At 47.1% G+C, this 27,406-nt stretch overlaps 1 protein-coding gene across 8 annotated transcripts; it reads left to right on the top strand.

Annotated features, from left to right (window-relative positions):
- Window positions 1–225: 225 nt before the first annotated feature.
- On the top strand, window positions 226–26,368 carry TAF5L (TATA-box binding protein associated factor 5 like). Of its 8 annotated transcripts, XM_027094073.1 has the most exons (7): window positions 1,854–3,010; window positions 3,935–4,034; window positions 8,078–8,191; window positions 9,534–9,678; window positions 12,471–12,575; window positions 19,517–20,241; window positions 24,463–26,368. In XM_027094073.1, exons 3-7 carry the CDS (start codon window positions 8,123–8,125, stop codon window positions 25,258–25,260), a joined length of 1,842 nt encoding a protein of 613 aa, XP_026949874.1. In that variant the 5' UTR covers window positions 1,854–3,010; window positions 3,935–4,034; window positions 8,078–8,122; the 3' UTR covers window positions 25,261–26,368. The 8 variants fall into 8 exon arrangements, with proteins under 8 accessions (XP_026949875.1, XP_026949873.1, XP_026949872.1 ...); XM_027094072.1 differs by lacking the exons at window positions 3,935–4,034; window positions 8,078–8,191 and adding an exon at window positions 468–1,833 and having other exon boundaries at window positions 2,882–3,010; XM_027094071.1 differs by lacking the exons at window positions 3,935–4,034; window positions 8,078–8,191 and adding an exon at window positions 468–1,833 and having other exon boundaries at window positions 2,824–3,010.
- The last annotated feature ends 1,038 nt before the right edge of the window (window positions 26,369–27,406 follow it).

Raw genomic sequence — 27,406 nt, 5'->3', positions numbered from 1 at the left:
CCGGACTCCGGCTGCGCTGGCAGCTGCGGGGCGGTGCTGGACCGGGCGGAAGGAACGTGGGGCGGGACGGCTCGCACGCCAGGCATCGCCAGCCGAGCGCCGAGGCGCCGCGCCCATTGGCGGAGACGGTCGCGCGTCGAGGCCCGAGCGGCCCGGCCCAGCCCGCGGCGGCTCCGCGTCAATCAGTCATGGGGCTGCAGCCCAGAGCCGCCGCGGGGGCGGCGGGGCACTGGGCGCGGGGGCCCGGCTGAGCCGGCCGCGGAGCGCGAGCCTGCCGCGGAGACGACGGAGGCGGACGCGGGGCGACCCCGGCGGCGGCGGGGGGAGCGGGAGCCGCCTGGGATGTTCAGTGAGTGCGGGCGGCGGGCCGAGGGCGCGGGCGGCAGCGCAGGCGGCAGCGCGGCCTGGGCGGTGGGGGCGGGGCGAGCGGGCGGCACCGCCTGGAGGCCCGGAGCGCGGGCCCGGCCTCCTCTTCATTTACGGGAGAGGGAAGTGTCTGTGGGCCGAAGTCGGGATGAAACTTGGCGCAGGGTGGCGGGGAGGACGCGGGCGAGCGCGGCGATGCCCACCTGCAAGGGCGCCCGCAAGGCGGCCGCGCCCCTGACAGCCGCGTACGGGGTGCGCGCCGCGGAGCCCCGAGGCCCTGAGCGCCCGGGCGCGACGTGGGCGGGGGAGCCGAGGGTGAGGGACCGGGTGTCCTAGGAGGCTCAGCGGAAGTGCTGCCCTCCCGACAGCGGTGAGAGCGCCCTGGGCTCGTGCCCCGCGGCGGCAGGCTGGAAGCGCTGATCTCTGACCTTGCAGGTGGAGGTCTAGGAAGGGAGACCCGGCTGGCAGGAATCGGGGCTGCGCTGGGAGGGGCGCGCGGACAGGGGCCGTCTACTATTAGGTGACCTAGCGCTGCGGGGTAGGGCGGACACGGTGGCCGCCCCGGTCTGGGTCCCAGCTCTGCTTGAGGGTGGGAGTAGGAAGAGGAGTTTGGAGCCATAGCTTTACACTCGGAGAAGCTTCATGGAGCGGAGGGGGCTTGGTGACTACATCGGCCTCAGGTCGAAACCATGTAACTACTATCTGTAACCTCTCGGAGCCTTCGTTTCCTCTTCAGTAAAATGGGGTAATGACTGATAAACTGGACCTTTTACAGGATACCCAAAAAAGGATTAATGAATGTGAAAATGCCTGACAAGTGGGAAGTGTTCTGTAAATACTAGTTATCAGCTATTACAATTTCTTTTTTTGACAGAGAATACTTTCTAGGTTCCTCTTAGGCCTAAAGTTTTTGCGTTAAATGTAATTTTGATTTTTGTCAATTATAAATCATTCCTGCCTTAAAAATCAGTGTTAAATTGGCAAACCAAAAAATGGGCTTGCCTTGACCATTTTTTTGTTTGTGTTTTGTCATCAACAGTAAAGCAGATTTGTGTGTTTTGGAATAGTTTTGTTGCTTCTGCCTCTGAATGTGTGAGATTTGTTTGGTTCTATCACTGTGGAACTAGGTAAAGGCTCCTCTTAACTATTCAGTCACTGGTTTTTTGGTTTTACTTTCGCAAACAGATGTCCTTCATAATACCTATGAAGGACATCTCTGGAGAAAGGGCTGTTGTTTGTTTTGTTTATTTGATGATTCGTTTTAGCTGGAAGGGAGCCCCGGGGGCGCTCTGTTAAACCAGCATTACCCAGTGGACAGTGCTAGAAACCGTTTCTAGCCTCTCCATGTGACAGACAGACAGCTTCTCAGGTAGTAACTGTTGTGATCACTCTCTCAACGAGCATTTGGTAAGCTTTCACTGTTGTGTTTCCCGAGAGAAGCCTTTGAGCAGCAAGACACTGTAAAAGGTAAGAGCTCAGACCATGCAGCCAGGTGGCCCAAGCTCCCCTCCTGGCACCATGGACCCTTGGGCACCTGTCTGACTTCTTTGAGCCTCAGCTTTCTTATCTGAAGAATGCTCCCTAGCTTTTAGGGTTCTCGGGAGGCGTAAACGAGATAGTCTACGTAAAGCACTTAAAATAGTATCTTACCTGTGATGTACACTCAGTAAGTGCCAGGTATTAGTAGTGGTGGTGTAGGAAACAAATAGTATGGTGATTCCTGTGATAGAGGTTTGTTCCTGGGTTTGGTGGGTGGAAGGAATCAGGCTCAAGGAAGCTTTGGGGAGGAAGAAGTGGCCAGGCTAGGCTGTGAAGCATGAGTGGGAGTTAGCGAAACCAGCTAGGAGTGCCATTTTGACCAAAGCCCCTAAGGCGAGAAGGCCTTGTGGTACCCACCTGTTTTGTAAACAAAGGCAGATAAGAGTAACCTCAGGGTGACACAGTGGAGATGATTTTTTTTATCCTCCACACTGGTGAAGGAAGGAGAAAGTTTTTAAGCTGAGCACAGATGGCGTCAGATTAGCCGTTTGGAAAGATTGTGCCTGTAGTGGTGTGGGATTAAAAGTAGGGAAGGCCCAGCCACTTGTCCTGGCAGCTTTGTGTCTGCCTGAGACTCCAAAAGGAAAATGGCTGCTTCGCAGAGGCAGGCACTTGAATCCAAATCCGGAAGCCTAAAGAGCACTCTGAGAAGGCATGAGGAAACCAGATCATTCCAGGCCACCTTCTCTCTTAAAAAGCGTCTTCAAGGATGTACTGTATATGCCTGACTACTAGGCAGGATTCCCCCCAGAGTATCCCTCTGAAAAGAGGGTGGTACCACATGTTTAAGTCTCTCCTGTTACAGGCACTGTAATTACTCTTTCCAACAACAAGATGCTGTTTGGGAAATACATATTGGACTGAAACAATCTCAGTCATTGCTAGTTCGGGATATTTATACCACCAATGTATCAACAGTAAGTGATACATTTGAAAAGTTCTGCCACCTGAATCGGTATTGATGGCTTGCGTTGAGATTTCCAGCGAGAGCATCAAGTGCTGTATCATAGATGATTTGGTAGGAGCGAAGATGGTGTGTTCTGGAAAATGGAATTTGATGATTCAGAGTGGCTTCAGTGACTACAGAGACGCTGGTGTTGAAGATGTAAGTGAATAGTTGGCGTAAAATTGTTTCATGAATTAATGTGTTGCCTTCTATATTTTAAAATACATGGAAGTTAATAAATTAAAGATTATAAGCAGACATTTGACTAATTGATCTGCAGTCCTAAAGGGTTTTTTTCTAGTTTAAGTTAGCCAAAAATTTTTCTTTTTTAATTTTCTCATTGCAGGGGTAAAGTTGTCTCAGGTTCGAGCTCGCCTTTTATGTGAACATTTTACAGAAAGTAACTGCTGCTCTGTTTGTCTACTGAAACAAATTCCTTTCCCCGTCTCATTTTTTAACTTCAAGAAGGTTTCAAGAATGTTGTGTACTGGCAAGTTTTAGAAAACACTATAGAAAACTCCCATTCATAAATCTTTGTTTAGCAGTCAAAGAAGATCTCTTTCTGGTAAGATGTATGTAAATGTATATATATCTTAGTAGCCTTAGAGTGTTTGATAGTAATAAAAAGTTAGCTCCATTTTTACTAACAAAATACTAATTTTTGGAGATTTGGCAATTTAGGAATCAGAAGTGTTTTGCAAGACTTTGTGCATTGCCATTTTTAAGTCAAGGCACTGCTGCTTTAGTTTCACAAAGTAATGCCATGCTCTGGAACTGTGTTATCCAATACAGAAAGCACGAGCCATGTGTGGTTGCTTACATTTTACTTAATGAAAATTAAAAATTCAATTCTTCAGCTGCGTTAGCCACATTTTAATTGCTAGATAGCCCTTTGTGGCTGGTGGCTACCACACTGAACAGTGCAGACCTAGAACATTTCCTTCATTGCAGGAAGTCCTATGGGCAGTACTACTCTAGAATAAAAAGTGATCCGGCTGCTCTGTGAGACACACACACATAAAGGATTCGGTGTCATTAAAGCATCTCCAAAACCTCACTTGCTGCATTTGAATTCCATTTCAGGGAGAATGATAAACATAGGAAACCATATCCCCCTTATTCTGAGAGCACAGCATCCTGTTTCTTCTGTCTACAGTGCTTGTAAATGGAGCCCACGTGAAAGGTATTCTTCATGACGTAAGACATGGTAAATGTAGGTAGCCGTTCTATAAATTTGAAGTAAGCATCAAATATTTGTGGCTTTCTTGGTTCATAAAAATCCAGAGAAATCATGTGCCTGAAGTAAACCGTCAAGAATTCCAAGCAGAAGCTAGATGACACTCACTTTACTTTTAATGTGAATTTCAAAGATAAAAGCCCTGTTCTAGGGAACTCTCCATCTGGGGGGGAACTAGAGAACAGTGATGGCAGGAGTGGGCAGTCTGCATGGGGTGCAGAGGGTGATTTTAAGCATGGCAGTAGCATAGTCAGTCTTTTTGTCTGGCTGCATTCAAAAGGGTGTTTGAGGTTGGCCTAGAGTAGTAGGAGGACATTGCAATAGTCCAGGTGAGAAGTGATTTGTGCTGTCAGATCGCAGCAGTGAGGATATGGTAGCACAATGGCTCCAAGAGAGTCCTGTTTAGAATAAAGAGTTGATGGCCATTTAGAAGTGAGGGGGAGGGAGATAGAGAAAAGCGTCTTAAGATGACAGTTTTCATTTGATTGGTTGGTTTTGGTTGTGGTTTTCTCTGTTGGTGGATGGTGGCACCATTAAGCTGGCTGGGAAAACTAGGAAAAGGAAGACGTATGGAAGGAAGAGAATTTGAGCACATCGAATTTCAGATGTTTGCAGCGTCCAGGTAGAGAAGTCTTGTAGACTTGAGCTCAGGAAGGTGATCTGACTAGAGACAGGATGAGTCTTGTGTCAGTAGGGAATGTGAAGGGTGGAAGAGGGGAGCCAGAGACCTGCCTGCAGGGGAGGCGGTGTGTTCAGCAGCCTAGAAGCCATGTAAGATAGTGGGGAAAAGTGACAGATTTGACAAGAGTTGAGGAATCTCAAGTCTTAGTAAATAGCCCGCTGACATAGGAAGCAGGGTCGGCTGGCTGAGTAAGGAGACTGGAGCAGATTTGGGGGTGGCTGCAGGTAGGAAGCTGCAGGGAAAGGAAGTAGTTGACAAGGAAAGACTTCTGGGACTTTATGGAGGTCCCAGCTGATGTTAGTCAAGTTCTAGGGGCATCTGTCTGCCTGGCTGTATGATTTCTGCTCCACCCCCAACCCTCCTACCCAAATTAAACCCCCAGATTCTACATTGCATCCTGAGCCCGCAGCTGTGAGCCTTGTTCGTGTGCCATTTACTTCTTAGGACTCCATGGGAAAGAGCACAGGTTTTAGTTCAAGTGTATTCATGTTACGTATGTGTCTGATCAAAGCCTGAATATGAAAGGCCAACCTAATTTAAAAATTATATCATGTATGACTGAAACCGAGCTCATTTATTTTTCAGCTGCGATTTTTATTTTCACAAGCATTTTATCACAATGATTAATGCAAAAGCTTATTAGGTTTGTAGGTGCTACTAAGAGTGGCCTTTTGATGGATTTTATAAGCACTTAGAATACTGCAAGGAAAGAGAAGAGAACTGATATATGAGCACCTACTAGGCACTTTACATGACCTCTCAGTTAAGAAAAAATACAAAATAATTTTTATCTGTTTTTAAGCATAAATTTATAATTGGAAAAAAATACACTTACTTTAAAAAACAACAACAACAGAAACACCTAGCTACTGTCCGTATACTCAGTTGGGGAACTGATTTCAGGATAGTGGTGGTGAGTTTGCCTGGATTTGTTTTGAACTCATTCATCCTCAAAGCTGACACCTTATATCTGAGGGGCAGGGGGAGACACACTGTTCATATAGTACTCTATTGGCATCTCATGGAATTGCGTAGTGCTTAGCCCATGAAGTGCTGGGCTGGGGGTGACTCTCTGAGCAACCCTCCACCAACCATACACATTTGAACATAAGTGGGTGGGGTTAGGCTGCAGCAAAGAGTATTAAGAGAGTGGTTCTTCCTGCACAGTTGTTACTTTAAGGCAGGAAGGTGATCATGTCCTGATTTTCTGTAGCAACTTTGGTAACAGTAGGCAACTATTAATGCATGAGACATAGATACATATTGTGTGGGAATCCTCATGTTAATTTCCAGAAATCCTAATAATGTGACATGAAAAGAAAGGTATGTGATCATCCATTTTTAACTTTAAAGTTAAAATATTTTCTGTCAATTGAAAATTAAGGGAAACCCTGAAATTTTTAACAAAGATGTAATTAGATTGAAACTCAATTTAAATTTAAAAGATTTTATAATTACGGGAAAAGATAAACAGGTAACTTGGAATTGCAGTGTTAGTCTCATGTCTGAGTCTCTCAAGAGACAGGTCTGTTTTTAAGAAGGTTTGTGGGGTTTTTTCCCATTTCATTTATTTTTTGCTTCACTTGAAATATGTGTGTCCTGGAATCAAGTCCAGGGCAGTCAGCTGGATAACGTCCCTGGTATTTCAGTTGAGCGTGGCTGTACAAGAGACTGATGCCCGCGTTCCCCCCCCCCCCAGACTCTTGGCCCTGCAGCTGGCTCACTGCCCACCCTCAGGGAAGGTCCTTGTCCTACATGGTGGTTTGGAGCCAGAAACTGCTGTTCCAGACGGCTAATTTGGGCAAATTCATTGGCATCAGTATTTACCAGCTAGTTTCTAGTAATCCCCAATATGGCCTGTTTTTTACTATTGTTCATTCTCACCGCTTTCTGTTCACTCTCTCTTTTCCCCTCCTCTTCAGACATGCATATACATTGTCCCACCTTGGGGACACTTGGCATTGCAGGGTCTGCTGTGTCAGTTTTCCCATGTCTTTTCCTGTGCACATTTTTTTTTCCCCCTGTTAGAGAGATGACCTCTTACTCCCATCTTACCTGAAACACTAAGGGACACACATTGATACAAGCATGCACTCCCATGGCAACAAGAGATGGGCAGTAGGAAGTCTGGAAAAGTTTTAGTCCCAGCCAAAATACAAGGCATCAGGCTGCTTTGGAAGAGCTTGGAGACTAAGAACTCTTGAAGTTAGATTGAAAGCATCTTTAGCAAGCGGCGTAGGGTCGTGTGGTGGCGGGGCCGGGGGTGGGAGCCTGGTGGATTGACTGCTTCTGACTTGGGTCCAAACTGGCAAAGGATAGTACTCTCACAGTCTCTGTGTGCACTTAAATTTTTTTTCTCTAAATATTACATTGAATCAGAATCTCCAAGGCTGAACTTATTTATACACACACTCGCAGGAGACTCTTATGTGTAACCAGGTTAGAAAACCATAGAGAATCACTGAAATAGTCAAACTGGTACAGGAATGCTTATTAGTAACCACAAAGAAACAATTATCTGTCTCCATCAATGGACAGATGAATACTTAGAGCAGTGATCCCCACTCTCAAAGTCTCAGAATTCTTGTATGAACAATAGAAAAAAAATCTTAATTAAAAAATAATCTGGGGACTTCTCTGGTGGTGCAGTGGCTAAGAATCCACCTGCCAGTGCAGGGGACATGGGTTCAAGCTCTGGTCCGGGAAGATCCCACATGCTGCAGAGCAACTAAGCCCACGTGCCACAACTACTGAGCCTGCACTCTAGAGCCCGCGAGCCACAACTACTGAGCCCACGTGCCACAACTATTGAAGCCCGCACGCCTAGAGCCCGTGCTCCTCAACAAGAGAAGCCACCACAATGAAAAGCCCGCCTGCCACAACGAAGAGTAGCCCCCGCTTGCCGCAACTAGAGAAAGCCCGCGCGCAACAGTGAAGACCCAACGCAGCCAAAAATTAAAAAAAAAAAAAATCTGAGTTGTCATACAGTGAAAGACTAACACACCATAACCAAGTGAGGCAAATTCCATAGTGAAAGGTGGTTCAGTATGAGGAAATTTGTTACTGTTTCACTGTATCACTGAATCTCAATCATTTCAGACCCAGTGCCCCTCCTTTCTAACAAATATTTGATACTGTCTCTGGTAATCCAGAAATGAAATGCATAGATAATATAATCATTCTTTACACCTGGTTTAAAATAATATATTTATGATTTCTTAACATTTTATATTTGTATATAAATATATGTGTTTTTGTGTGTGCATGTCTCCAGCCTTCACTGTTTGCTCTCTTGTGTGACTTTTAGGCAATTGAAAAGTCGATCTTCAGATTGTGTTTTAAAAGAGTTACCATGAATCAGTTTGGAAGGATTATTTATTTGCAGATGATTCTGGAACAACTTGTTTGCTGCAGTATCTGGGTAAAATAGTTGTTTGGTTATTCACCACATATTGTACACTGAAAGAAATTGTAATGGATAAAAATTAGATACAGATAAACTTTTTTTAATATTTAAAGAAAAAATAAATAACAGGTTTTTGGAATGGGGGGAATTTTAAATCTTAAAAACAAATGGAGGAGATCACAAAGGAGAAAGCCAGTGCATGTAATTGAAACTGAAAATTTAAACACATCCAAATAAACTATCAAAAACACATCTTCCACACACAAAAAAATTAGAAGTCCTTGATTTAGAGAAAGTTACCCTGGTGGGGACCATCACATGTGTATGGATAAGGTTGCATGCATTCCAAAATGGACACGATATTCTGATCCTGAAGAAGAAAATATTTTTTACATCACAGAAGTGAACCTAGAAAATTCATTCAGCTGTCACTGGTCATCTGGACTGCAGTATTCTTTACTCCAGGCAGAGGAGTGTTTGAGGCCCATGGCAGTATCAGGGGTTCCTGTCATTCTTGATAATAAATTTAGCAGTCAAGGAAAATAGTCCTTTTGGAGGGGGAACCGCCAACTTAGCTTGAATTATCAGAAGTTATTTACCCCTGTTGAGTGCATTTCCTTCCGTATAAGAATTCATGAGATTTTCTAACACATATACATACCCTCTTACAATGTTGATGCTTTTCTGTACCTGGCATTACAAATAAAGTGTGAAAGAGGTAAACAGTATGATTGACATGAAAACACACTGCTCAAATCCTTGACTCAGCGCCAGCAGCCTTTTCCTGACTGCTAAGAGAAAACATAGCTCTCCCTTTCCCCATTATTAACTTCTCACTTTCTAACACCTCTTTACCCGGTTTCTGAATGTCTCAGGGCTCTGATTTCGTGCTGCCTCCTGCCTGCTTTCTGGCTGGTTCCCTGCTCCCTGAACCCCTCTCCCTGAGCGAGGGGCGGCCGGGAACACAGGGCCCTGGAATTCCTCGGAGCGGATTGAAATCATGGTCCTAAATGGAGTTTGCAGAGGATCTGTGGAGCTTTTTTTTTTCGGGGGGGGGGCGCACATTGCAACACGTAGGCATGTGAGATCTTAGTTCCCCAACCAGGAATCGACCCCATGTGCCCTACAGTGGAAGCGCGGAGTGTTAACACTGGCCCGCCAGGGAAGTCCCGTGGGGCTTTATTATCTAGGCTATTCCTGTTTTCCATCATTGAAGTTGGCCGTGTTTTCATCGGGACAATACATAAAGTGGAAGAGAGGGTGAGGTTGGTCTTAAGGCTCTCAAGTCAGCCAGGAGACTGGCCACGTGGCCTCTACCCACGCGTGACGTCAGGCTGTCCCTATGGTTCCCCCTCAGGTCATGAAACGGGTGCGCACCGAACAGATTCAGATGGCCGTGTCCTGCTACCTCAAACGCCGGCAGTACGGGGACGCAGACGGCCCACTGAAGCAAGGCCTGCGGCTGTCGCAGAGCGCCGAGGAGATGGCCACCAGCCTCGCAGGTACCACCCACCCCCGTCCCTGAGGCAGCGTCCAGCCCAAGTGCCTCTGAAAACCCCCCGCCCAACACGTCCTCCTGCAGGATCCCGGGGGCTTTGAGCTGTACCTGATGTCGTGTGCGACTTTCTCCTTCCGTGAGCTAGGGCCAGGGTCTCTGTCCCCCTCTTGCACGTGTCCCCTCCCCTGTCGCTTGGGCCTCACCCGTGGAAGGCACGTTCTCCAGTTGGATGAGTCCTTTGGGATCAGTGGGTGGAAATGTTGGCATCATACATGTGTTCCTGAGACTTTTAACATTTCTTTTTGCTTCTGCTCTTTGTTTTGAAATTGGATTTGGATTCTTTTTTAGAAAAACTTTGGAGAAATTTTTCCTGCCGTGCTGTCAGGATGGTTATGAGCGTCTTTAAATGGCCGGGTGTGGGGAGCTTAAGGTGGCAGTGCCTTCTCCAGCTCAGCCCGGCTCCTCAGGGGAAGCCTCCTTCCCTTCAGTGTCAGACCCACTCACTCTCCCTCGCCTTCAGACTCTGCTGGGTTCCCCTGACAAGGACAGGGCCAGGCGATGAACTCGGAATCGATTCATGAAAGCCTTAATGTTTCTAGTAGGATGGCCAGTGTACAGGACCAGAGTAATTCCTTCTAAACTCGCCGTCACGGCCTTTGATAAGCTCCCGCTGGCCTGTGTTCATTGGAGCCTGTGCTGTTGCTGATAGACAGTAGGGCAAAGCACTGTTAAATTTGTGTTCTCAGTTGTCTTCTTTTCGATACGATGGCGTATTAGGAGAATCAGTGTTCCTGGAAAACCACCAGGAAAAGCGGGAAGCTTCTAAAGTGTGATTATTGTAAGATTTTGTCCTAGGTTTTTCTGTTGATTGAGTAATCGGAATACTTACATCTGCGTTCAGCAGATGGTCGTGAAGGCCTGCTGGTGGCCAGGTGCTGAGAAGTTCTCGAGAGAGCTAAGACTCGACCCTGGCTCCCGAGGAGCTCTGCTACAGTCAGCTGAGGCAGGCGGATGAGCGCACGCGGGCGGCGTGCCATGGTCCCGTGAGGGCTGCTCAGCCTCCATATGAGCAAAGAAGGTGGTGCTCTCAGGTTGGCCGGCAGGTCACAAGGGCTTCCCAGAAGGTCTCATGTTCCCAGCATATAGTCAGGGGTCAGTAAATCATAGAAGGCATGAGCTGAGTTTCCAGAGAACCATTAGGAGCTTATCGGGGGGCAAAGCTGGGGGCGGGTGTCCAGGTCATCAGATGTGGGTCCTAGGAGGATGGCCGTGGTGGCTGTGTTGACGGGGGAAGGCCCGGATTGGCGCCAGGGGATCTAGTCAGAAGGCCGCAGCATGATCCAGTGAGAGGTCAGGACAGCCTGAGCTAAAGGGTGGTCATCGGAATGGCAAGGGGAGGATGCCTGTGAGGGCTTGTGACTGTAGGACTCGAGACTGGTTCCCTCACGGCGGGGCAGCAGGAGGGCCCGCAGCCTTCCAGCGTGTGTCCGAGTTCCTGGAGGGGCGCTGACTCTCTTCCCATCTGTCTCCCCGCCTCTCGATGCTCTCTGTCGTGTCTCCTTGGCCCTGCTGCATTAATTACATTCCTGCTTCCTCTTTCCCACGTGCGTCCCACGCACGTTGGTGTTCGTCCGGATTGTTGTTGAAGATGGCTTGTCAGTCCCCCGCCGCCTCTCCCCAGTTGTGAGGTCCCCCACCCCACCCCCAGCAGAAAGGGTAGGAGAATTTTGCTTTTCTTGTTAGAAAGCATGAACTCACAGAATGGCGATGAAGTGCATGTTTACATCCTGAGTATTGAGACTCCAGCCTCCTTCCTCCTCTCGCTGCCGAGAACACTGCCATCCAGGCACCTGCTGTCCAGGAAGGTGATTAAAAGCCTCGCCCCTGGTGAATCTGTCCTGCCCAACAGAATGGACCTAAAGACATCGCCAGCAGGGAATTGCCCATCCAGGTCCTCTTGGGTGATAAGCGCACACCCAGAGTTCCCATCAGCTCTGTGGTGCCTCACTTTCAGATAACTAGGGACTGTCAGATCCTGGAAGAAACTGATCTGCTTCATATGAAAAATTTAAGGAAACAGTGAGAAGCAACTTGAAGGAAGCAAACAGCAGAGAGAAAAAAAACCTTCAAAACTACCATCATTGATAGCCTTGAAACAAGAAGAGACTGCTATTTTAAGAGAAGAAAACATTGAGATAAATACATGACAGGGAAACTGAAAAATCATTCGAAGGGTTGAAAGTTGAGGAAGCCTCCCAGAAAGTAGAGCAGAAAGACAAAAAATGGAAAATCTGGGAGACATTAAAGGGTCAGTTCAGGAGACCTACCTCGAAATTGTAGGCGTCCCAGAAAGAGAACACAGAAGAGAAAGCAACAAAATGATTCAAGAAAATTTCTCAGAACTGGAAGACGTGAATTTCCAGATTGAAAGGGCCCACTGAATGCCCAGCACGGGGGTTGAAGATGGACCCATCCCAAGGCACACGATGGTACAGTGTCAGGTCCTGGGGTCAGATGCGTCCAGAGGAGTCTCTCGTGAGCCTGTGTGCCTCTCCTCTCTCGTCCAGCTCGCGTACCCTGTGCTTTATACCTTTCGTTCCTCTGCTGTCACGTCACTGGGTGTCAGGAGCGGGTGGGGTAGGCATGTCGGTCATATTTAACCAGAAGCCCCAACGTACTTTGAAAACGGGCTGAGATGTCAGATGCTACAGCTGCACCTCCTTCCATCCATCCTGCCACGTTTTGGGCTGGCGATTGTCTTTGCCGTCCCCATCTTATGTATCTTTTCCTCCTTAGTCCAATCAGAATCTGGTTGTGCCAACATAGTGTCTGCGGCCCCTTGCCAGGCAGAGCCCCAGCAATATGAAGTGCAGTTCGGACGGCTGCGGAATTTCCTCACCGGTAAGTACTCCACACGACCCCCTTCTCTTGTTAAAAAAGGGCGCTGCGAATTTCCCTCAGAACCATCTGTGTTCCAGCTCTGGTGTTAGGTACCAGGGATTCAAAGGTGGTTGAACGCAGGCCTTGCATTCACACTTATGGTCTATTGGAACTCCCAAGAGAGTCAAATCAGGAGATTAAAGTGTGCAAGGGCAGGGCTCTGGGTGTGTTACTCACTGTTTTGTCCATGGCCTTCAACACAGTGACTGTGACTTGTGTTGAATAAGTAGAAGCTCAGTCAGCCATGTAGGGAAACCTCCTTAAATGCAGCAGGTGTGAAATGGACGTTGATATCACTACCAGTGATACAGTACATCTCAAAATGGTTTTTTCCCCTTATTTCCAAAAATGCAAGACAGTAATCCTCATGAATCAGCAACACCAAAAAATTAGAAGTTGTAATTTAGTCCAGTTCGTGGGTGCTGTGATAACCACAGACACACTGAATCAGTAGATATGAGTTCTAATGAGTTTTTCTAATTCACTCTATGACTTTTTAAATTAATCACTCTAAAAAATGTAGTCGTGTAGCCTTTCTGGGGCCTTTAGTTCCTCATATGTAAAGTGAAGAAGGCTATTCAGAGGCAAAACCAAGTGATTTCGTCTAGTCCTAAGATGACTGATTATAATTTTAATGTTGAAAAGTGATTACACTAAGCGAGACCATGTTGATTCTGGTTATTAATCAAAGTCTTTTGTTGAGTACTTTATACAAAACACCTTGAGGTACAAGAAATACAAAACTTTCTCTGTCCTCAAAGGATGGAGAGTAATTAGCATGTATTGGTTAGTAGAAAATTATAGCTAAAATACTTTGAAGTTGTTTTATTTTTTTTTCCTTATTTGAACAACCCTCAGGTTAATAATTTTTAATGGTAAAGAGGCATAGTAAGTGATCAATATATAAACCAAAATAATAGACCTAATTTTGCACACTTAGAGTTGTCCTAATTTTACTTCACCCTTATAATGGTTAGTATTTTAAAGGAAAGAATCCACATTTCTGGTATTCTGTAGTCGGGCAAAATGACCAAAATGTTACAGGAAATAAAGATTACAAAATAAAACCCTGAAGAAGGTCATCTTATCAGTCTCACAGTTGTTGACTGTTGAATTCATTCTGTTGAATTGTTACAAAGATGAAAAAATTGCGAAGACTAAGGGTCTAATAAAAAGAGTCTATTATGTTTAAACTGGGAAGAAAGAAACTCCATTAAGATCCTCACATCATATAAATGTTAAATGTCTCAGAACAGTGATCAGCTGCTTTCCATGTCCACTAAAGATAAAAAAAGAAAAATTGGATTTATAAGAAGGATTTCATTCAGAGGTAAGCAAGAACTTGAAGATAATCAAGTTATTTTTCATTATTGGCATTGGTTTTTGAGGCTTTGAGCAGTTTTTAAATTTTTTAAAATCAGTTTTTAGAAAGTTATTTTACTCGGTTTTTTAAATACGGTTATGATTTCTCCCTGAGAGACTTCTCTCATCAACCTAGTGGTGAGGAAGCTGGTTTAGAAAGAAGTGCCTGGCGTCTTCCAGCCCTTCTCTTTCCCTCAGTCATCCTGTACTTACGTGAGGCTGACTGTCCTGGGCTAGGTATTGCAGGAGAGTGTATTGATGGGGGCCCGCCCTCTGATGAGGGAGCCAGGCAACGCGGAAGCTCCGAATCTGTCACTGTAATAGTCTCCATCAGCCTTTTCCTACGCAATTTCTCATCTTGTTTCAAAACTGAGAAGGCTGCTGTCTGTTACCTTGTCTGTGATTTAATTCTTTTTTTTTTTTTTGCACTATGCGGGCCTCTCACTGTTGTGGCCTCTCCCACTGCGGAGCACAGGCTCCGGACGCGCAGGCTCAGCGGCCATGGCTCACGGGCCCAGCCGCTCCGCGGCATGCGGGATCCTCCAGGACCGGGGCACGAACCCGTGTCCCCTGCATCGGCAGGTGGACTCTCAACCACTGCGCCACCAGGGAAGCCCTGTAATTTAATTTTTTAATCCTTGGTCACAGGTTATTTTGAGGGGGTGAGTATATGTGTTTTTCCTCACAGACTGCTTTTCCTGGAACATTTTTCTCCACCTTCAGGGCTCTGAAGAGCAGTCAACCAAGTCAAATGAAGAGTTATTTCCTGAGCACCAAGATGAAATACAACATGTAGTCATTAATCTGAACTGAAAGTTAACCCTAACATAAGAGGGCTAGAAGTCACAGTTTTGCATGAGATGTGACTGGGGGAGTGTTTTCATAGGCCAAGACGGAGCCAGTTGCTGGGTGTTCGTGGGAGCTGCATTTGGAGTGAAGGGAGGGGCTGGCGTGGGGTGGTCAGAGGCAGCCTTCCTGAGGAGGGTAGGGTCGACGTTAGCACTTGCACGCTGGGCATCTGTGCCAGAGTGGGAGGATCCGGCCTACGTGCGAAGGCATGAGCAAAGGGGCAGAGACGGTGATGATTTTTTCAGGAACGGCGAAGGAGCCGGCTTTGTTGAAAATGGGCTTTCAGGGAGGGATAAATTGGGAGATTGGGATTGACATACACACACTACTATATGCAAAATAGGTAACTAATAAGGACCTACTGTACAGCACAGGGAACTCTACTCAGTAGTCTGTAATGACCTATATGGGAAAAGAATCTAAAAGAGTGGATAGGTGTATGTGTGCAGCTGACTCACTTTGCTGTACAGCAGAAACTAACACAACATGGTAAGTCAACTATACTCCAATAAAAAAAAATTTTTTTTTAAGAGAAAAAAGAAAATGGGCTTTCAGATTGGAGATAAAGACAGACAAAATGGAGGCAAGATCTGACCACAGCGGTAGAAGTGTGACCCTCATCCTGTGTGATGGAGACAAGCCTGGGCGTGAATGTGGGTGTGGAAGCAGTGGACGAGAGTGTTTGTGGGAGGGGCGATGGGAGGCCAGCCTGAGTCCACTGTGGTCCCTGAGGAGTGAGACAGGGCTGTGGATGCTGAAAGTGGGGTCTTCAGTTCACAGTTACATTGTCAAGGTAGGATCTCCAGGGCTAAGGAGTAAAGAAGGGAGAAGAGCTGAGGATGCCTCAGGCTCTTTGGTGGGGGTGGGGTATACTGAACAGAAATAAGTCAGGTTTTATTTTTTACGTTGTTACGATGATAGCATCCTGCTACGTAACACAGAAGATACAGACTGTGATACAGTACTCAGCATCAGCCCAGGGGAGATACAAAGTAAATTCTAGGAGATGGTAACTCTCGAAGGAGATAACAGAGAAAGGTAAGAGGTTCTAAGGCTGAGCTCCCTCCAGTATTTCTCCTCCAGAAGCTGTGGGGCTGAGAGCTGCCGTGAGCTTGCCTGTTGCTCCAGGGCCTTTCCTACAGGACATGTAGTGGGAAGAGCATAGCCTATGGGGTCAGTCACTCTGGATCTGAATCTGGAGACAGCTGTGACTCCTAGACACAATGTGGGTGTAAGTGCCTGGCTCGTGGGAGGCACACATGCAGTGGTAGTTCTGCAGAGTGAGGTGAGCCTTCGAGGAACAGGGAAGAGGAGGAGCCCCCAGGCAGGGACACGAAGGTGCAGGCCAGCTGGTGCTGTTTCAGAGCTGAGGACGGTGTGCAGTCGGTGGGCCCAGCCCTGTGGAGAAGGGCCGGGGAGTGAGGACCAACAAGCTCGGTGTTCGTTTAACTTAGTGTCCTTTCAGTAAAATATAAGGTGTATGTTACGATTTCAAGGGAACGAGATTCAAATTGAGTTAAGACTTAATGTTAGTCTCACCTTGTTCCACATATAGAATATGTTGATTGGAGCTTTATACCTAATATACTGTTCTCTTCAGACAAGAAAGAACAGTTAAGCAGCTTTGAAACTATGGGCTGAAACAACAGTGAATTTCAGTAAGTTTTAAAGTACTGCATCCCTATTTCTAGATGGCTAGTTTTTTTTAATCCTGGACTTAGTAAATTAAAATGCCTCTCATTTTCGAAAATAAGCCTGAAACTAAGATTGTAAGGAGTTGAAAACAGCCCTTCGTCCCAATAGAATATATTGGACGTCTAATTGGTAAGGGTTGAATCTTTTTGTTTGTTTTAATTAGTATTTGGGGAAAGAAATATTCCAGAGGTCTTCTAAAGAATCACAGTATGTAAGGAAATATTGAAATCTGTATTAGGGTTCTCCAGAGAAACAGAACCAACAAAGTGAATATGTATAGAGAGATTTATCTTAAGGAATTGGCTCACGTGATTGTGGAGACTGACGAGTCCAAAATCTGTGGGGCAGGCCTGCAGGCTGGGACTCAGGAGAGCTGCAGTTCATGTCCACAGGCCGCCTGCTGGCTGATTCCTTCTCCCCGCCCAGGGAGGTCAGTCTTTGTTCTCCTAAGGCCTTCAGCTGATTAGACGAGGCCCACCCACATGTGGAGGGTAATCCAGTGTACTTAGTCTACTGACTTAAATGTTCATCTCATCTTAAAAAATGCCTTCACAGAAATATCTAGAATAATGTGTGAACAGGTTTCTGGGAACTGTGGCCCAGCCAAGTTGACACATAAAATTAACCATCACAAGTCCACCACCTATGGACTTGTAATGGCACCCTTACCCATGTCCTTAAACCATAATTAACCTGCAAGTAAAGGTGATTAACAAGGTCATAATTCTACTTAACATGGTACAGCTATCCCAAGTACAACCAAGAATGCCCTAATGCCTTCCTCAGAAGAGGAAGCAAAGTCCACAGGTGATGTTTACCCTTCTCCTTGAGATCCCATAACTTAAATACTGTGAGGTAAAGTTAACAATACTTAAACACTATGATATAGGGAATTCCCTGGTGGTCCAGTGGTTAGGATTCCACGTTTCCACTGCAGGGGGCCAGGGTTTGATCACTGGTCAGGGAACTAAAATTCCACATGCTACACGGCACGGCCAAAACAAAAAGAAAAAATACAATGATACAAAGTCACTATAACTTATGTTCCATGGTAAGGGGATAAGAAAGGAAAGAAAACAAAGATATTTGCTTATGTATAGGTATACACACACACACAAACACGTTCATAACAAAATAAGGAGGAATACTCATGACAGGTCCAGTCCTGGGTTCTGTCACTGGTCACGTGGTCATAGCTGGTCTTCACCTTCCTCTGCCACCTATTCTGTATTCCCTTTGCCTTCAGTTAGCACGTCAGCTGGTCCTGGTTCTTTACCTGGTGGGATGATGCAAACCTTCGTGCCTGAAGGGCCTGGGCCACTACTTGTCCTGCCTGGATTGGATTGTTGCATATTTCCACTCACCTTAACCTCAGGGATGGTGGTACTAAGAGATGCCCTAAGTGACCTCCTGTGTCCCAGACACACTGTCCTCGGCTCCCTGTGGAGCACAGTCCAGTTTCCCCTCGGCATTCAGGGTCACTCACCACAGCCAGCACCAGAGCTCACTGTGCCTGTTGGTAGAGGCAGGAGCCCTGACTTCAGTTCAGCGGGATCAGTGCGATTGAAGTTCATCTTCTAAGAATGCATTTGAGTGGGGGCATGTTGATCCTCAGATGCACCTGCTCTGCAGTTAATTCACCTGTGATGAGGTGAAACAGAGCATCAAGCAGAGACAGCGTGCAGGAATCATCTCCCTTCCAGTTAGGGAGATAAGATTCCCTAATGCCGTGTTCCTGAATCTTGAGCCAGGTGTGGATTCATTTTCAGGAAAAAAAGAAGAAAGAAAGAAAATGCTAGCGGAAGTGCTAAGAGCTGACGTAAAGCATTTTTATATTAATTAGGTATGTACAGACATTACACATGAAACCTTTATGCTTTATTTTGTATAAAAGCTAAACTCATTTACATATAAAGTACAAGCAAAACCACAAAAATAAACTTCAAATTGACAACAAGTGAAAGTAACAGATGGATTTTGCCAGTCATAACTTGCTACTCTAACGGGCCTAGGGCTGGTGTCACCCAGCTTCCCTGAGGTGCTGGTGCCTGCGATGGCCCTGCTCGCTGGCCACTTGCCTCCGTCCAGATGGCTGTGGAACCTTCGCTCCGTCACAGCTCTCTCTGCCCTCCCTCACTTAAGTGTCACACACACTTCTGTGCTTTTCTCATTAGCCTGTGACAAAGCTGTACACTTCTTTGAACATTCTTTGTCATGTACTTTCATGGTGTTAAAGTCTCAGGTTAGTAAATAAATGATTTAGTCTTAATGACATGAAAGTGTTCCACTTGTAAATTATCACTGCAAAAGAGAAGTTGTACTTTTTAACCAGCAAAATCAAAATGAGTACACTGACAGATGTGGGACAATTACAGATGAACGATGTCATGTTGCCGTTGAGACATGGCAGTCAGGGGGGCTAGACATGTTAATGAACCCACTAAACTAAGAACTTGATGTTACTGCAGGTGATGGGGCCAAGAGGAATCACAGAACAAAGTACAGCACTAAAACTGTATGTTAATACTTACTTGCTAAAGGCCATCCAGATAATTCTGAATTTACCTGTGTTCATTGTTTTTTAAATTATCAAGTTAAGGTTTCTGTGAAGAACTCAGTCTCCCGAGAATGCATCTAAGGTCTCTCCAAGGTCTCAGGTCCCAGTTGGAGCAACACTAATGTGCTGGGGAAAATACTAACCTTTGAAGACCTGGTACGAGCTACTGAATGCATGTGAGAACAGGCACATCGCTTAACCTCTGGCCGTCGAATTCTGGGTTTACGGCTGACTTCGGGCCGTGTTTGCTGGCCTTCAGGGTCCGTGCTCTTCCTTCCTCAGTCCCGGCTTGGACTTTGAGTGTGCAGAATTCTGTGTTGGGCTTATACTTCAATCCATAGCCTCAGAAAGTAGGGTCCCGGCCAGAAGAGGCCATGTGACGGCGGGCTCCCCAGGAGACTCTGCTGACGGTAAAGGCCCTGCTTCTCTTTCATTACAGATTCTGAATCCCAGCACAGCCATGAAGTGATGCCTCTCCTCTACCCCCTCTTTGTCTACCTCCACCTCAACCTGGTCCAGAGCAGTCCCAAGAGCACGGTGGAAAGCTTTTACAGCCGCTTCCATGGAATGTTTCTGCAGAATGCCAGCCAGAAGGACGTCATCGAGCAGCTGCAGACCACCCAGACCATCCAGGACATCCTGTCTAACTTCCGGCTGCGGGCCTTCCTGGACAACAAGTACGTGGTCCGCCTGCAGGAAGACAGCTACAACTACCTTCTCCGCTACCTCCAGAGTGACAATAACACCGCGCTGTGCAGAGTCCTCACCTGGCACATCCACCTGGATGTGCAGCCCGCCAAGAGGACGGACTACCAGCTCTACGCCAGCGGCGGCCCCTCCCGGGGCGAGGGCAGCGGCCTGGAGCCTGCCGACGTGCCCGCGCCCATCCTGCAGAACGAGGCCGCGCTGGAGGTCCTGCAGGAGAGCATTAAGCGTGTCAAGGACGGCCCCCCGTCTCTCACCACCATCTGCTTCTACGCCTTCTACAACACGGAGCAGCTGCTGAACACGGCGGAGGTCTCCCCGGACAGCAAGCTGCTCGCCGCTGGCTTTGACAACTCCTGTATAAAACTGTGGAGTCTGCGCTCCAAGAAGTTAAAATCCGAACCGCATCAAGTAGACGTGTCCCGCATCCACTTGGCTTGTGATATCTTGGAGAAGGAGGTAGGAATGTCGGTCTTTCTTCCCTGCGTCTGCCTTACTAATCAGCTTGGAATAATCGTACCAAACGTGACAGATCTTACGGCAAACGCACTTCCTTATTTCCCGCATCGTATAGCTAACGCCAGACTCATGCCTCGTAACCTGTAGCCAGTGACTCCCTGCTAATGCCCAGCCTTGGCGGAGACAATAAGCAATTAGACGTAGGATCACTGGGTCAGAGGGTCTGCGTCTTAAAGTGTGATACTGCCGCCTCCCAGTGCCATGAGCAGTAGATGAGGACACTGGTTTCTCTCCACCCTCGCCCACCCTGGCTGCTCTCGGCCTTTCGAGGGCAGTGCAAGTCCTCTGGCTTCACCCAGGGTGCCGCCATTTCGTCCAGCAGTCGGTGTGATGAGCTGGTTCGCTCTGTTTGCGGGTGGTAGTTGAAAAGGGCAGGCACAGTGGCCTGAGTTTCAGGTCACCGAGAGTCATTGCCTCAAAAAGAGCATGGGCAAAGGGAGACAGAAATTGAACTGCACAGAGTTCACCTTCCCTGAGAGTGGCGCCACGGAAGTTGTGGGTAGGATAGCGCTGTCGTATCACCACTGAAATTCAGGTGGCTCGGCCTCAAGTTACTTGGGATGGAAAACCTTTGCACCAGGTTGAAAAGTTAATGAGTAAAAAAAAAAAATCACTCGAGTTAATTTCCCGTTACTGATGAGGGTAGCAAGAATATTGGTGTACAAATTAAGCCCCTTTTCTACCTATTCCTGTTTTCTTAGTCACCTTCCAGTTAGTATGGCCTTTGAGTCTTTGCTTCTTGCAGTTAAGACAGTATAATTAGAGGAGTTTGTTAGGATGAGAAGAGAGTCTAAATTCCGATGCACCAACTTCGATTTCTAGAATTCTGTAGTGCCCTCCAGAACGTGTTTCAGTGCGCGAGTTTAGCTTCCTTGGAGACGCAGCTCTAGCGTCTTGGTGGTTCTTCACGTACAGTGAGGGATACTGCCCTCGTTTACTCTGTTTTTTACTTAAAAAAACTATTCCTACCGACCTTATTAGCTTTGATGATACTGAGTTTGGGGATTTTTCTAGGCATTAAAGAATAATACAAAGGAAGAGAGCAAAGGTAGAAAGATAGATGCAAAGATGGAAAGAACGTTAGCCTAAAATAAAAGTTTTTAAGATTACACCGTGGCTACCGCTGCATTTTGTAACATGTGAATTATATCTCATTTTTTAAAAAAAACCAAAACGGTAACCAAAAGCTCCTGTGTAAGCATAAAATTATCCCAAATGCACCTGGATTTACAGCCCTGCCCTCCAGCTTCTGTTGTCTCCACATGAAGAGAAGCTAGATTAGCCTCGGAAATGTGTTCGCTGGGCCCGCAGTGCTCCCGTCACCCGGTGCCAGCAGCCTGGGAATGGGGAGCGGGCCTGCCCTCCCTCCCCTACTTTGCTGCACACCGGATGGAGATAGCTTGTCGATTGGCAGCTGTGTGTTTTTAATATTTGCACAGCATGGCAAAACCACAGGTCCCCAGTGGAGGACTTGCCCTTCTTTCCAGTTATGTGGACAGGACAGGACCACCCTCATCACCACCAGCCTCCCCGCCCTCAGCCCAGCAGTGCAGCACCTGTGTTCTGTTCATTTAACGTCTGGTCATTCTGCCCCCAATCTGGTCGTCTTTAGGTTTGAAAAATCAAGTCAGTGTTGTCAATAATACTCAGTTCTGTAACTTGTGTATAAAACTGTCATTTAGATCTGGCCAATAGGAATATAATGTGAGCCATATATGTAACTTAAATCGTCCTAGTAGTCACATTACAAAAGTAAAAAGAAGTAGTCAAAATTAATTTTAGTAATGTATTTTCAATCCAATATGGCCAAAATATTGTCATTTCTACACATAAGCAGTATTTTTTAAATATTAACGAAGTCTGTTATAGTCTCCCTTTTTGTCCTAAGCCTTAGAAATCCGTTGTGTATTTACACATAGAGCACACGTCCATTCACACTAGCCAGCAGCCACCTTTTCTCTCCTAGGTCAGGCTGCTGTCATCTCTCACACACGTAGCAGTGTCTCACTTGCTTCCAAGTCTCACCCACTCCCAAGCCCAGTCATATTTAATTTCTTTCAGCTCCATCGGTAGCTAATTGGAGAACAGCCCCGGGCTGACTTTCAGACCCCAAAGTACCCTGATCTAGGAATGACCACACTGTGAGCTGGGCCACTTGGAATGTCCTAGCACAGAAGCAGACGGAGGGACTCCATGGCCTAAAGCAGGGTCAGCAGACTATAGTATTTGAAGATGTTATATTTCTTATTCTTTGAAAATTTCTGGTTTAAGCATGTCTCATCATGTACATAATATAGTTTATTATTACATGAAAGTACTTTACAAATTAGAAATTCCTATTTGGGATGCATCTGGGGTGGAATTTACTGTGAGGGTTTAGACAGTGGCAGGGCATTTGCGGTGCTGTTCTGTTAGCATGGGAGGCTCCGTGAGGCCAGGCACGTGTGACCCACTGCCTGTTCAGGGTTTCAGCTTGACTGTGCTGAGGCCCTAATGGGGATGGGTTGAGCCACAGAAAAAAATGTGGCCGGACTATTTTAAGCTGCGGTCCTGGCAGGGAGCTGATAGGGATAGCCAGCAGGCCCATGCTGGCTTCCCCATTTCTTGGTTTGTAGAGTCAACCAGGCACTTTTCCACAGGCTCAGGACAATGGCTGGGCCCCTGGGGAGTCCAGCTTGACTCCGGTGTGTCCTGCTCTCTGCCTGTGAGCACACAGAGGGGAGACCCACTTCCATGACTGCCTGGTCCAAATGAAGACCTCTTAAGCCTCGGAGACTACCGTGTGCCCTTGTCGGCCGCTAGCTTTCAGAGGCCCTCTGTGTAACTCACCCAGGGTCGTTTCTTGCCCCCGCAGCTCTGACACAAACTCTCCGGTGCAGAGCAGTAACTTTAAAGTGTTGTTGTAATCTCTTTGGAAAGGAAAATTACTAATATTCTTGGTAACACTCAGTAGAACCTTAAGCTCTCAAACGCTTAAGTGCTTTTAATGTTGAGTATCTGGAAGAGCCATTTTGAATCTTCATGGACATCAGTGTTTATTTTCTCTTAACTTTTCTCCAATACATAAACGTTGGAGGCATTCATTCCATTTTGAATTTAATAGTTTTCAGATTAAAAGGATGCCCTTTTTCTGTCCAGAGGCTCACGAGGCAAGCGGTTCATGAAGCTTCATCCTACCTCCTGCTCTTCCAGTGAGGTCACTTGGCTTTATGAATTCCAGGGTGAGGACAGCTGCAGTTTTAAGGAGCTTGTCCGCGAGAGAATGAACGGAGAGTGGGTTTGAACACAGAGAGTGTGCTTGCGGGGAAGAGGATGAGGAGAGGGGCCCCCCCCACACCACAAGCCGTCCTTTCTGTCGCCACACCTAGGGATTCATTTCCAAGACTCACATGAGTTACTTGGCTTTATTTAGAGCAATTCTGACTCCACGCCTCATTTGTTACTTTGGCAAAATATTTGAGACCCTCCAGAGAGTCACGGTTTCAAAACTCTTCTTTCCTTTGGACACCAGCCGTTCATGCCTGGTCACAGGGTGTGAGCATAACTTGCTGATGGCTGCACCCCTGGCCTACTGTTATTTCTGCGGTATGTCCAGGTTTTAGTTTTGGATGAACTCCCGCAGCGGTTCTGTATAAAAATCTTGAAACCGCGCCTGCCTCCATCACTGGCCCCAGGCGTGGCGGTAACAGGCATGTGGAGATTTTTCTAAACGGACTGGAGACAGGGGGCAGCATGGCCTGCAAAGCAGCTGAGACTGACGGGCGAAGACATGCCAGTAGAAGAGCATCTAAGAACATAAGTTCAAAAGTACGTCTTTTCGAGCGATCGGCTCTTGAAATCGGTTCTCCTCAACCTAAGAGCAAGGTCCACAGTCATCGCTCTGCACTAGTAGCCTTGCTGTGGTCTTAGCTGCGAGGTGAATTTAAGGAAGGCAATTTGTAAGTGGTAGGAGACTTCTTATTCAGTTATGCAATTAAGAGTTCTTCTCCTGGAGTCACCGTAAAGAGCAGGGTCGTTCACTGAGTATATGCTGTTTCCCAAGCAGGTCTGTTTCTAGACGTTTGTTTTCCATGACAGACCACTAAACGCTCTTCTCTTTGTGTGTGTGTGTGTGTGTGTGTGTGTGTGTGTGTGCATGCATGCATGCGTGCGTCCCCGCAGGACGACGAGGACGATAACGCAGGCACGGAGATGAAGGTCCTGCGGGGACACTGCGGGCCAGTGTACAGCACCAGGTTCCTTGCGGACAGCTCAGGGCTGCTCTCCTGCTCTGAGGACATGTCCATCAGGTACTGGGACCTCGGCAGCTTCACCAACACTGTGCTGTACCAGGGCCACGCCTACCCCGTGTGGGACCTGGACATCAGCCCGCACAGCCTGTACTTCGCCAGTGGGTCCCACGACCGCACGGCCAGGCTGTGGTCGTTTGATCGGACGCACCCGCTACGCATCTACGCCGGGCACCTGGCAGACGTGGACTGCGTCAAGTTCCACCCCAATTCAAACTACTTAGCCACGGGCTCGACCGACAAGACGGTCCGGCTGTGGAGCACCCAGCAGGGGAACTCGGTGAGGCTCTTCACGGGCCACCGCGGCCCCGTGCTCTCTCTGGCCTTTTCCCCCAACGGTAAGTACTTGGCATCGGCGGGCGAGGACCAGCGGCTGAAGCTGTGGGACTTGGCGTCCGGGACCCTCTACAAAGAGCTTCGGGGCCACACGGACAACATCACCAGCCTCACCTTCAGCCCGGACAGCAGCCTGATCGCGTCGGCGTCCATGGACAACTCGGTGCGCATCTGGGACATCAGGAGCGCGCACTGCAGCGCACCCGCTGACGGCTCGTCCAGCGAGCTCGTGGGCGTCTACACCGGCCAGATGAGCAACGTGCTGAGCGTGCAGTTCATGGCCTGCAACCTCCTGCTGGTGACCGGAATCACACAAGAAAATCAGGAACATTGATTTTTATCTTTGATGTAACGGACTGGGGCGTGCGAAGGGCTCCAGACGACAAGTCTTAGGACAGACGTATGAAATCACTGACTGACTGTGAAGGACTCCCCGCGTCCCCACGCATCCCCCCTCGCGCCCCCACGCATCCCCCCTCGCGCCCCCTCATCCCGCGGACATCCCGAGCCCGCCACCCTTTGATCAGCCCCCAAGTGTGGAGGGACGGGGGGAGGAAGGGCGGTGACGGGGAACGAACGTGAGATCAAGAATCACGGAGATCCCGCGGTGTCCCCCTGCCGGCCCCTTCCTGTCTCTGGAGCCAAGATTCCCTCACCTCGCCGGGGCTGCACTTGGCCAGAGGAGGTTTGCTGGGCGCCCTCCCCAGGAGCAGTGCTGCAGGGTCACTGGGTGGAAGGGACTCTATCTGGGTAGAATTCGGGGGCGGGAACGAGGAAAGGGGGCGGGGTCATCCTGGCAAATGTCTTTCCTTTTTCGTGATTGCAGAGAACCAGGATTTTTTATTATTATTATAATTATTATTATTAATGCGAAGAGGAAACCTAGCACTGGCGGAGGGGCCTTCTCTGCTCTCATCTTTCAGGTTTTACTCCTGGCACTGGCTGTGATACTTGGAATTTTGAGGTTCAGGGAATTCAGAGAATTTGGTCGTACAGTGTATTGGGAGAAAGGGAAAATTTCTGGGTGACAGATTGATCACTCCAGCTGACATGTTTCTAGAAGTGGGTGGGTGGATTTGATTGAGAAAGTCTTGGGCTCTTGCAGTGATGGTGGGATAGATTCTTTTCGTGGCTGCACTTCTATTAACAGTTCTCTCCCCTGAAAGGACAGATTGTGGTAAAGAAATGAAAATAATTGGAAGTGAGAAGTCAAAAGATAGAATTAGAAAATGTTGAATTTCCAAATGATTCTGAGGTGTGGCTCTTCTAGCGTCTTTTCCCCCTGAGATCATCCCTCCCACCTCCTGCTTTGCAATAGCAGTTTAATGAACAGTCTGTGAAACAAATCCTAAGTACGAACACACACGTCGAAAACTACGCTCTGAGGATAAAGCAACTTCTAATTTGTGGAAAAAGGATTAAATATTTCTGTTTTCTGAAAAGAGTTATTTTGTATTTTGTTTTCTATTAAAATGTATTTAGTTTCAAAAAACAAAAAGCGTTGGCATCTCTTTTAAACTGAGGACAGGCGGGGGTGTGGGCTGTTCTGGGGACACAGCTCAGCTTTCTGCAAGGTGGCAGCCAGTTACGTAGCCCGGACTCCTCGGGGAGCTGCTCTCCTGTCTCTTGTATTCTGTCCAGCTTGCTTCAAATCATTCCTCTTTGCATTCACGTGGATTATTGATAGCATACAATACTTTTTATATATCCAAACTTGCCAGTGGCTCGCCAGAGACAACATACATTTTTCTCTCTAGAGTTTTTTGGTGAGATCCTACTTCAGTTTTCTTTAAAGACCCCATTGTAAAATCTCTAAGGGGCATAAGGACGGTGTCATTTAATTAACTCAGACCATTTATTGAACCATTCCAGATAAAGGACTCATTCAAAGATTTAAATGATGCAAGAATTTTTTAAATGTACTTTAAAACAATTTTCTGGCAAGGACACCAAGATGTATCACGAAATTAAATGGGAAGACTAGAATTCTAGGCAAAAAAATTTTTTTACTTGAGCCTAAGATCCTAATTAACAGGAAATGTTTCTTATTCATAAAAATCCATATATTTGAGATACTGTAAGAAAGAATGTTTGGCGGCATACCCAGGCAGCATCACCTTTCACGTGGTCTGCTGGTAGAGCCTAGAATTCAAGCACGTTCGCATCCGTAATAAGTGAGCTCTGAAGTTGGATTTTGTGGTGTATTGCTGGAAACAATGAAACGCCTAAATTGGGCTGAATCTTTCTCAGAAGTGAAAGGACCACCGATTCTAGGCTTCATTTTTGTGTTTTAATGCAGAATTTCTCTGATTAAACACAGAAGTGCACTAGGTTGGTCGGCCATCACACTACCAATCACATACACACTTTGTGATTTCAGTTCAGGCTCTCAGTGATCTGCATAGTTGGCCTTTTGTGAACTAATCTTAATGTGGGATATAGTTAAATTACCCCACATTACTTCCCCAAACCCTTGGAAA

Source organism: Aethalodelphis obliquidens, unplaced genomic scaffold (genome assembly GCF_003676395.1).
Source record: "Aethalodelphis obliquidens isolate GAN/ISIS:26980383/991018 unplaced genomic scaffold, ASM367639v1 scaffold87, whole genome shotgun sequence".
In the NCBI taxonomy this organism is placed as follows: Eukaryota; Metazoa; Chordata; class Mammalia; order Artiodactyla; family Delphinidae; genus Aethalodelphis; species Aethalodelphis obliquidens.
The sequence above is the reverse complement of the archived record's forward strand: the minus strand, read 5'-3'. Positions and strand labels throughout refer to the sequence as shown.

Excerpts from the sequence above, each read along its gene's own strand:
- TAF5L (XM_027094071.1), top strand. The coding sequence starts at position 2,867 with ATGGCTTGCGTTGAGATTTCCAGCGAGAGCATCAAGTGCTGTATCATA. Across the intron at positions 3,011-9,533 it reads GAGACGCTGGTGTTGAAGAT|GTCATGAAACGGGTGCGCAC; the intron begins GTAAGTGAATAG and ends GTTCCCCCTCAG. Across the intron at positions 20,242-24,462 it reads GTGATATCTTGGAGAAGGAG|GACGACGAGGACGATAACGC; the intron begins GTAGGAATGTCG and ends GCGTCCCCGCAG.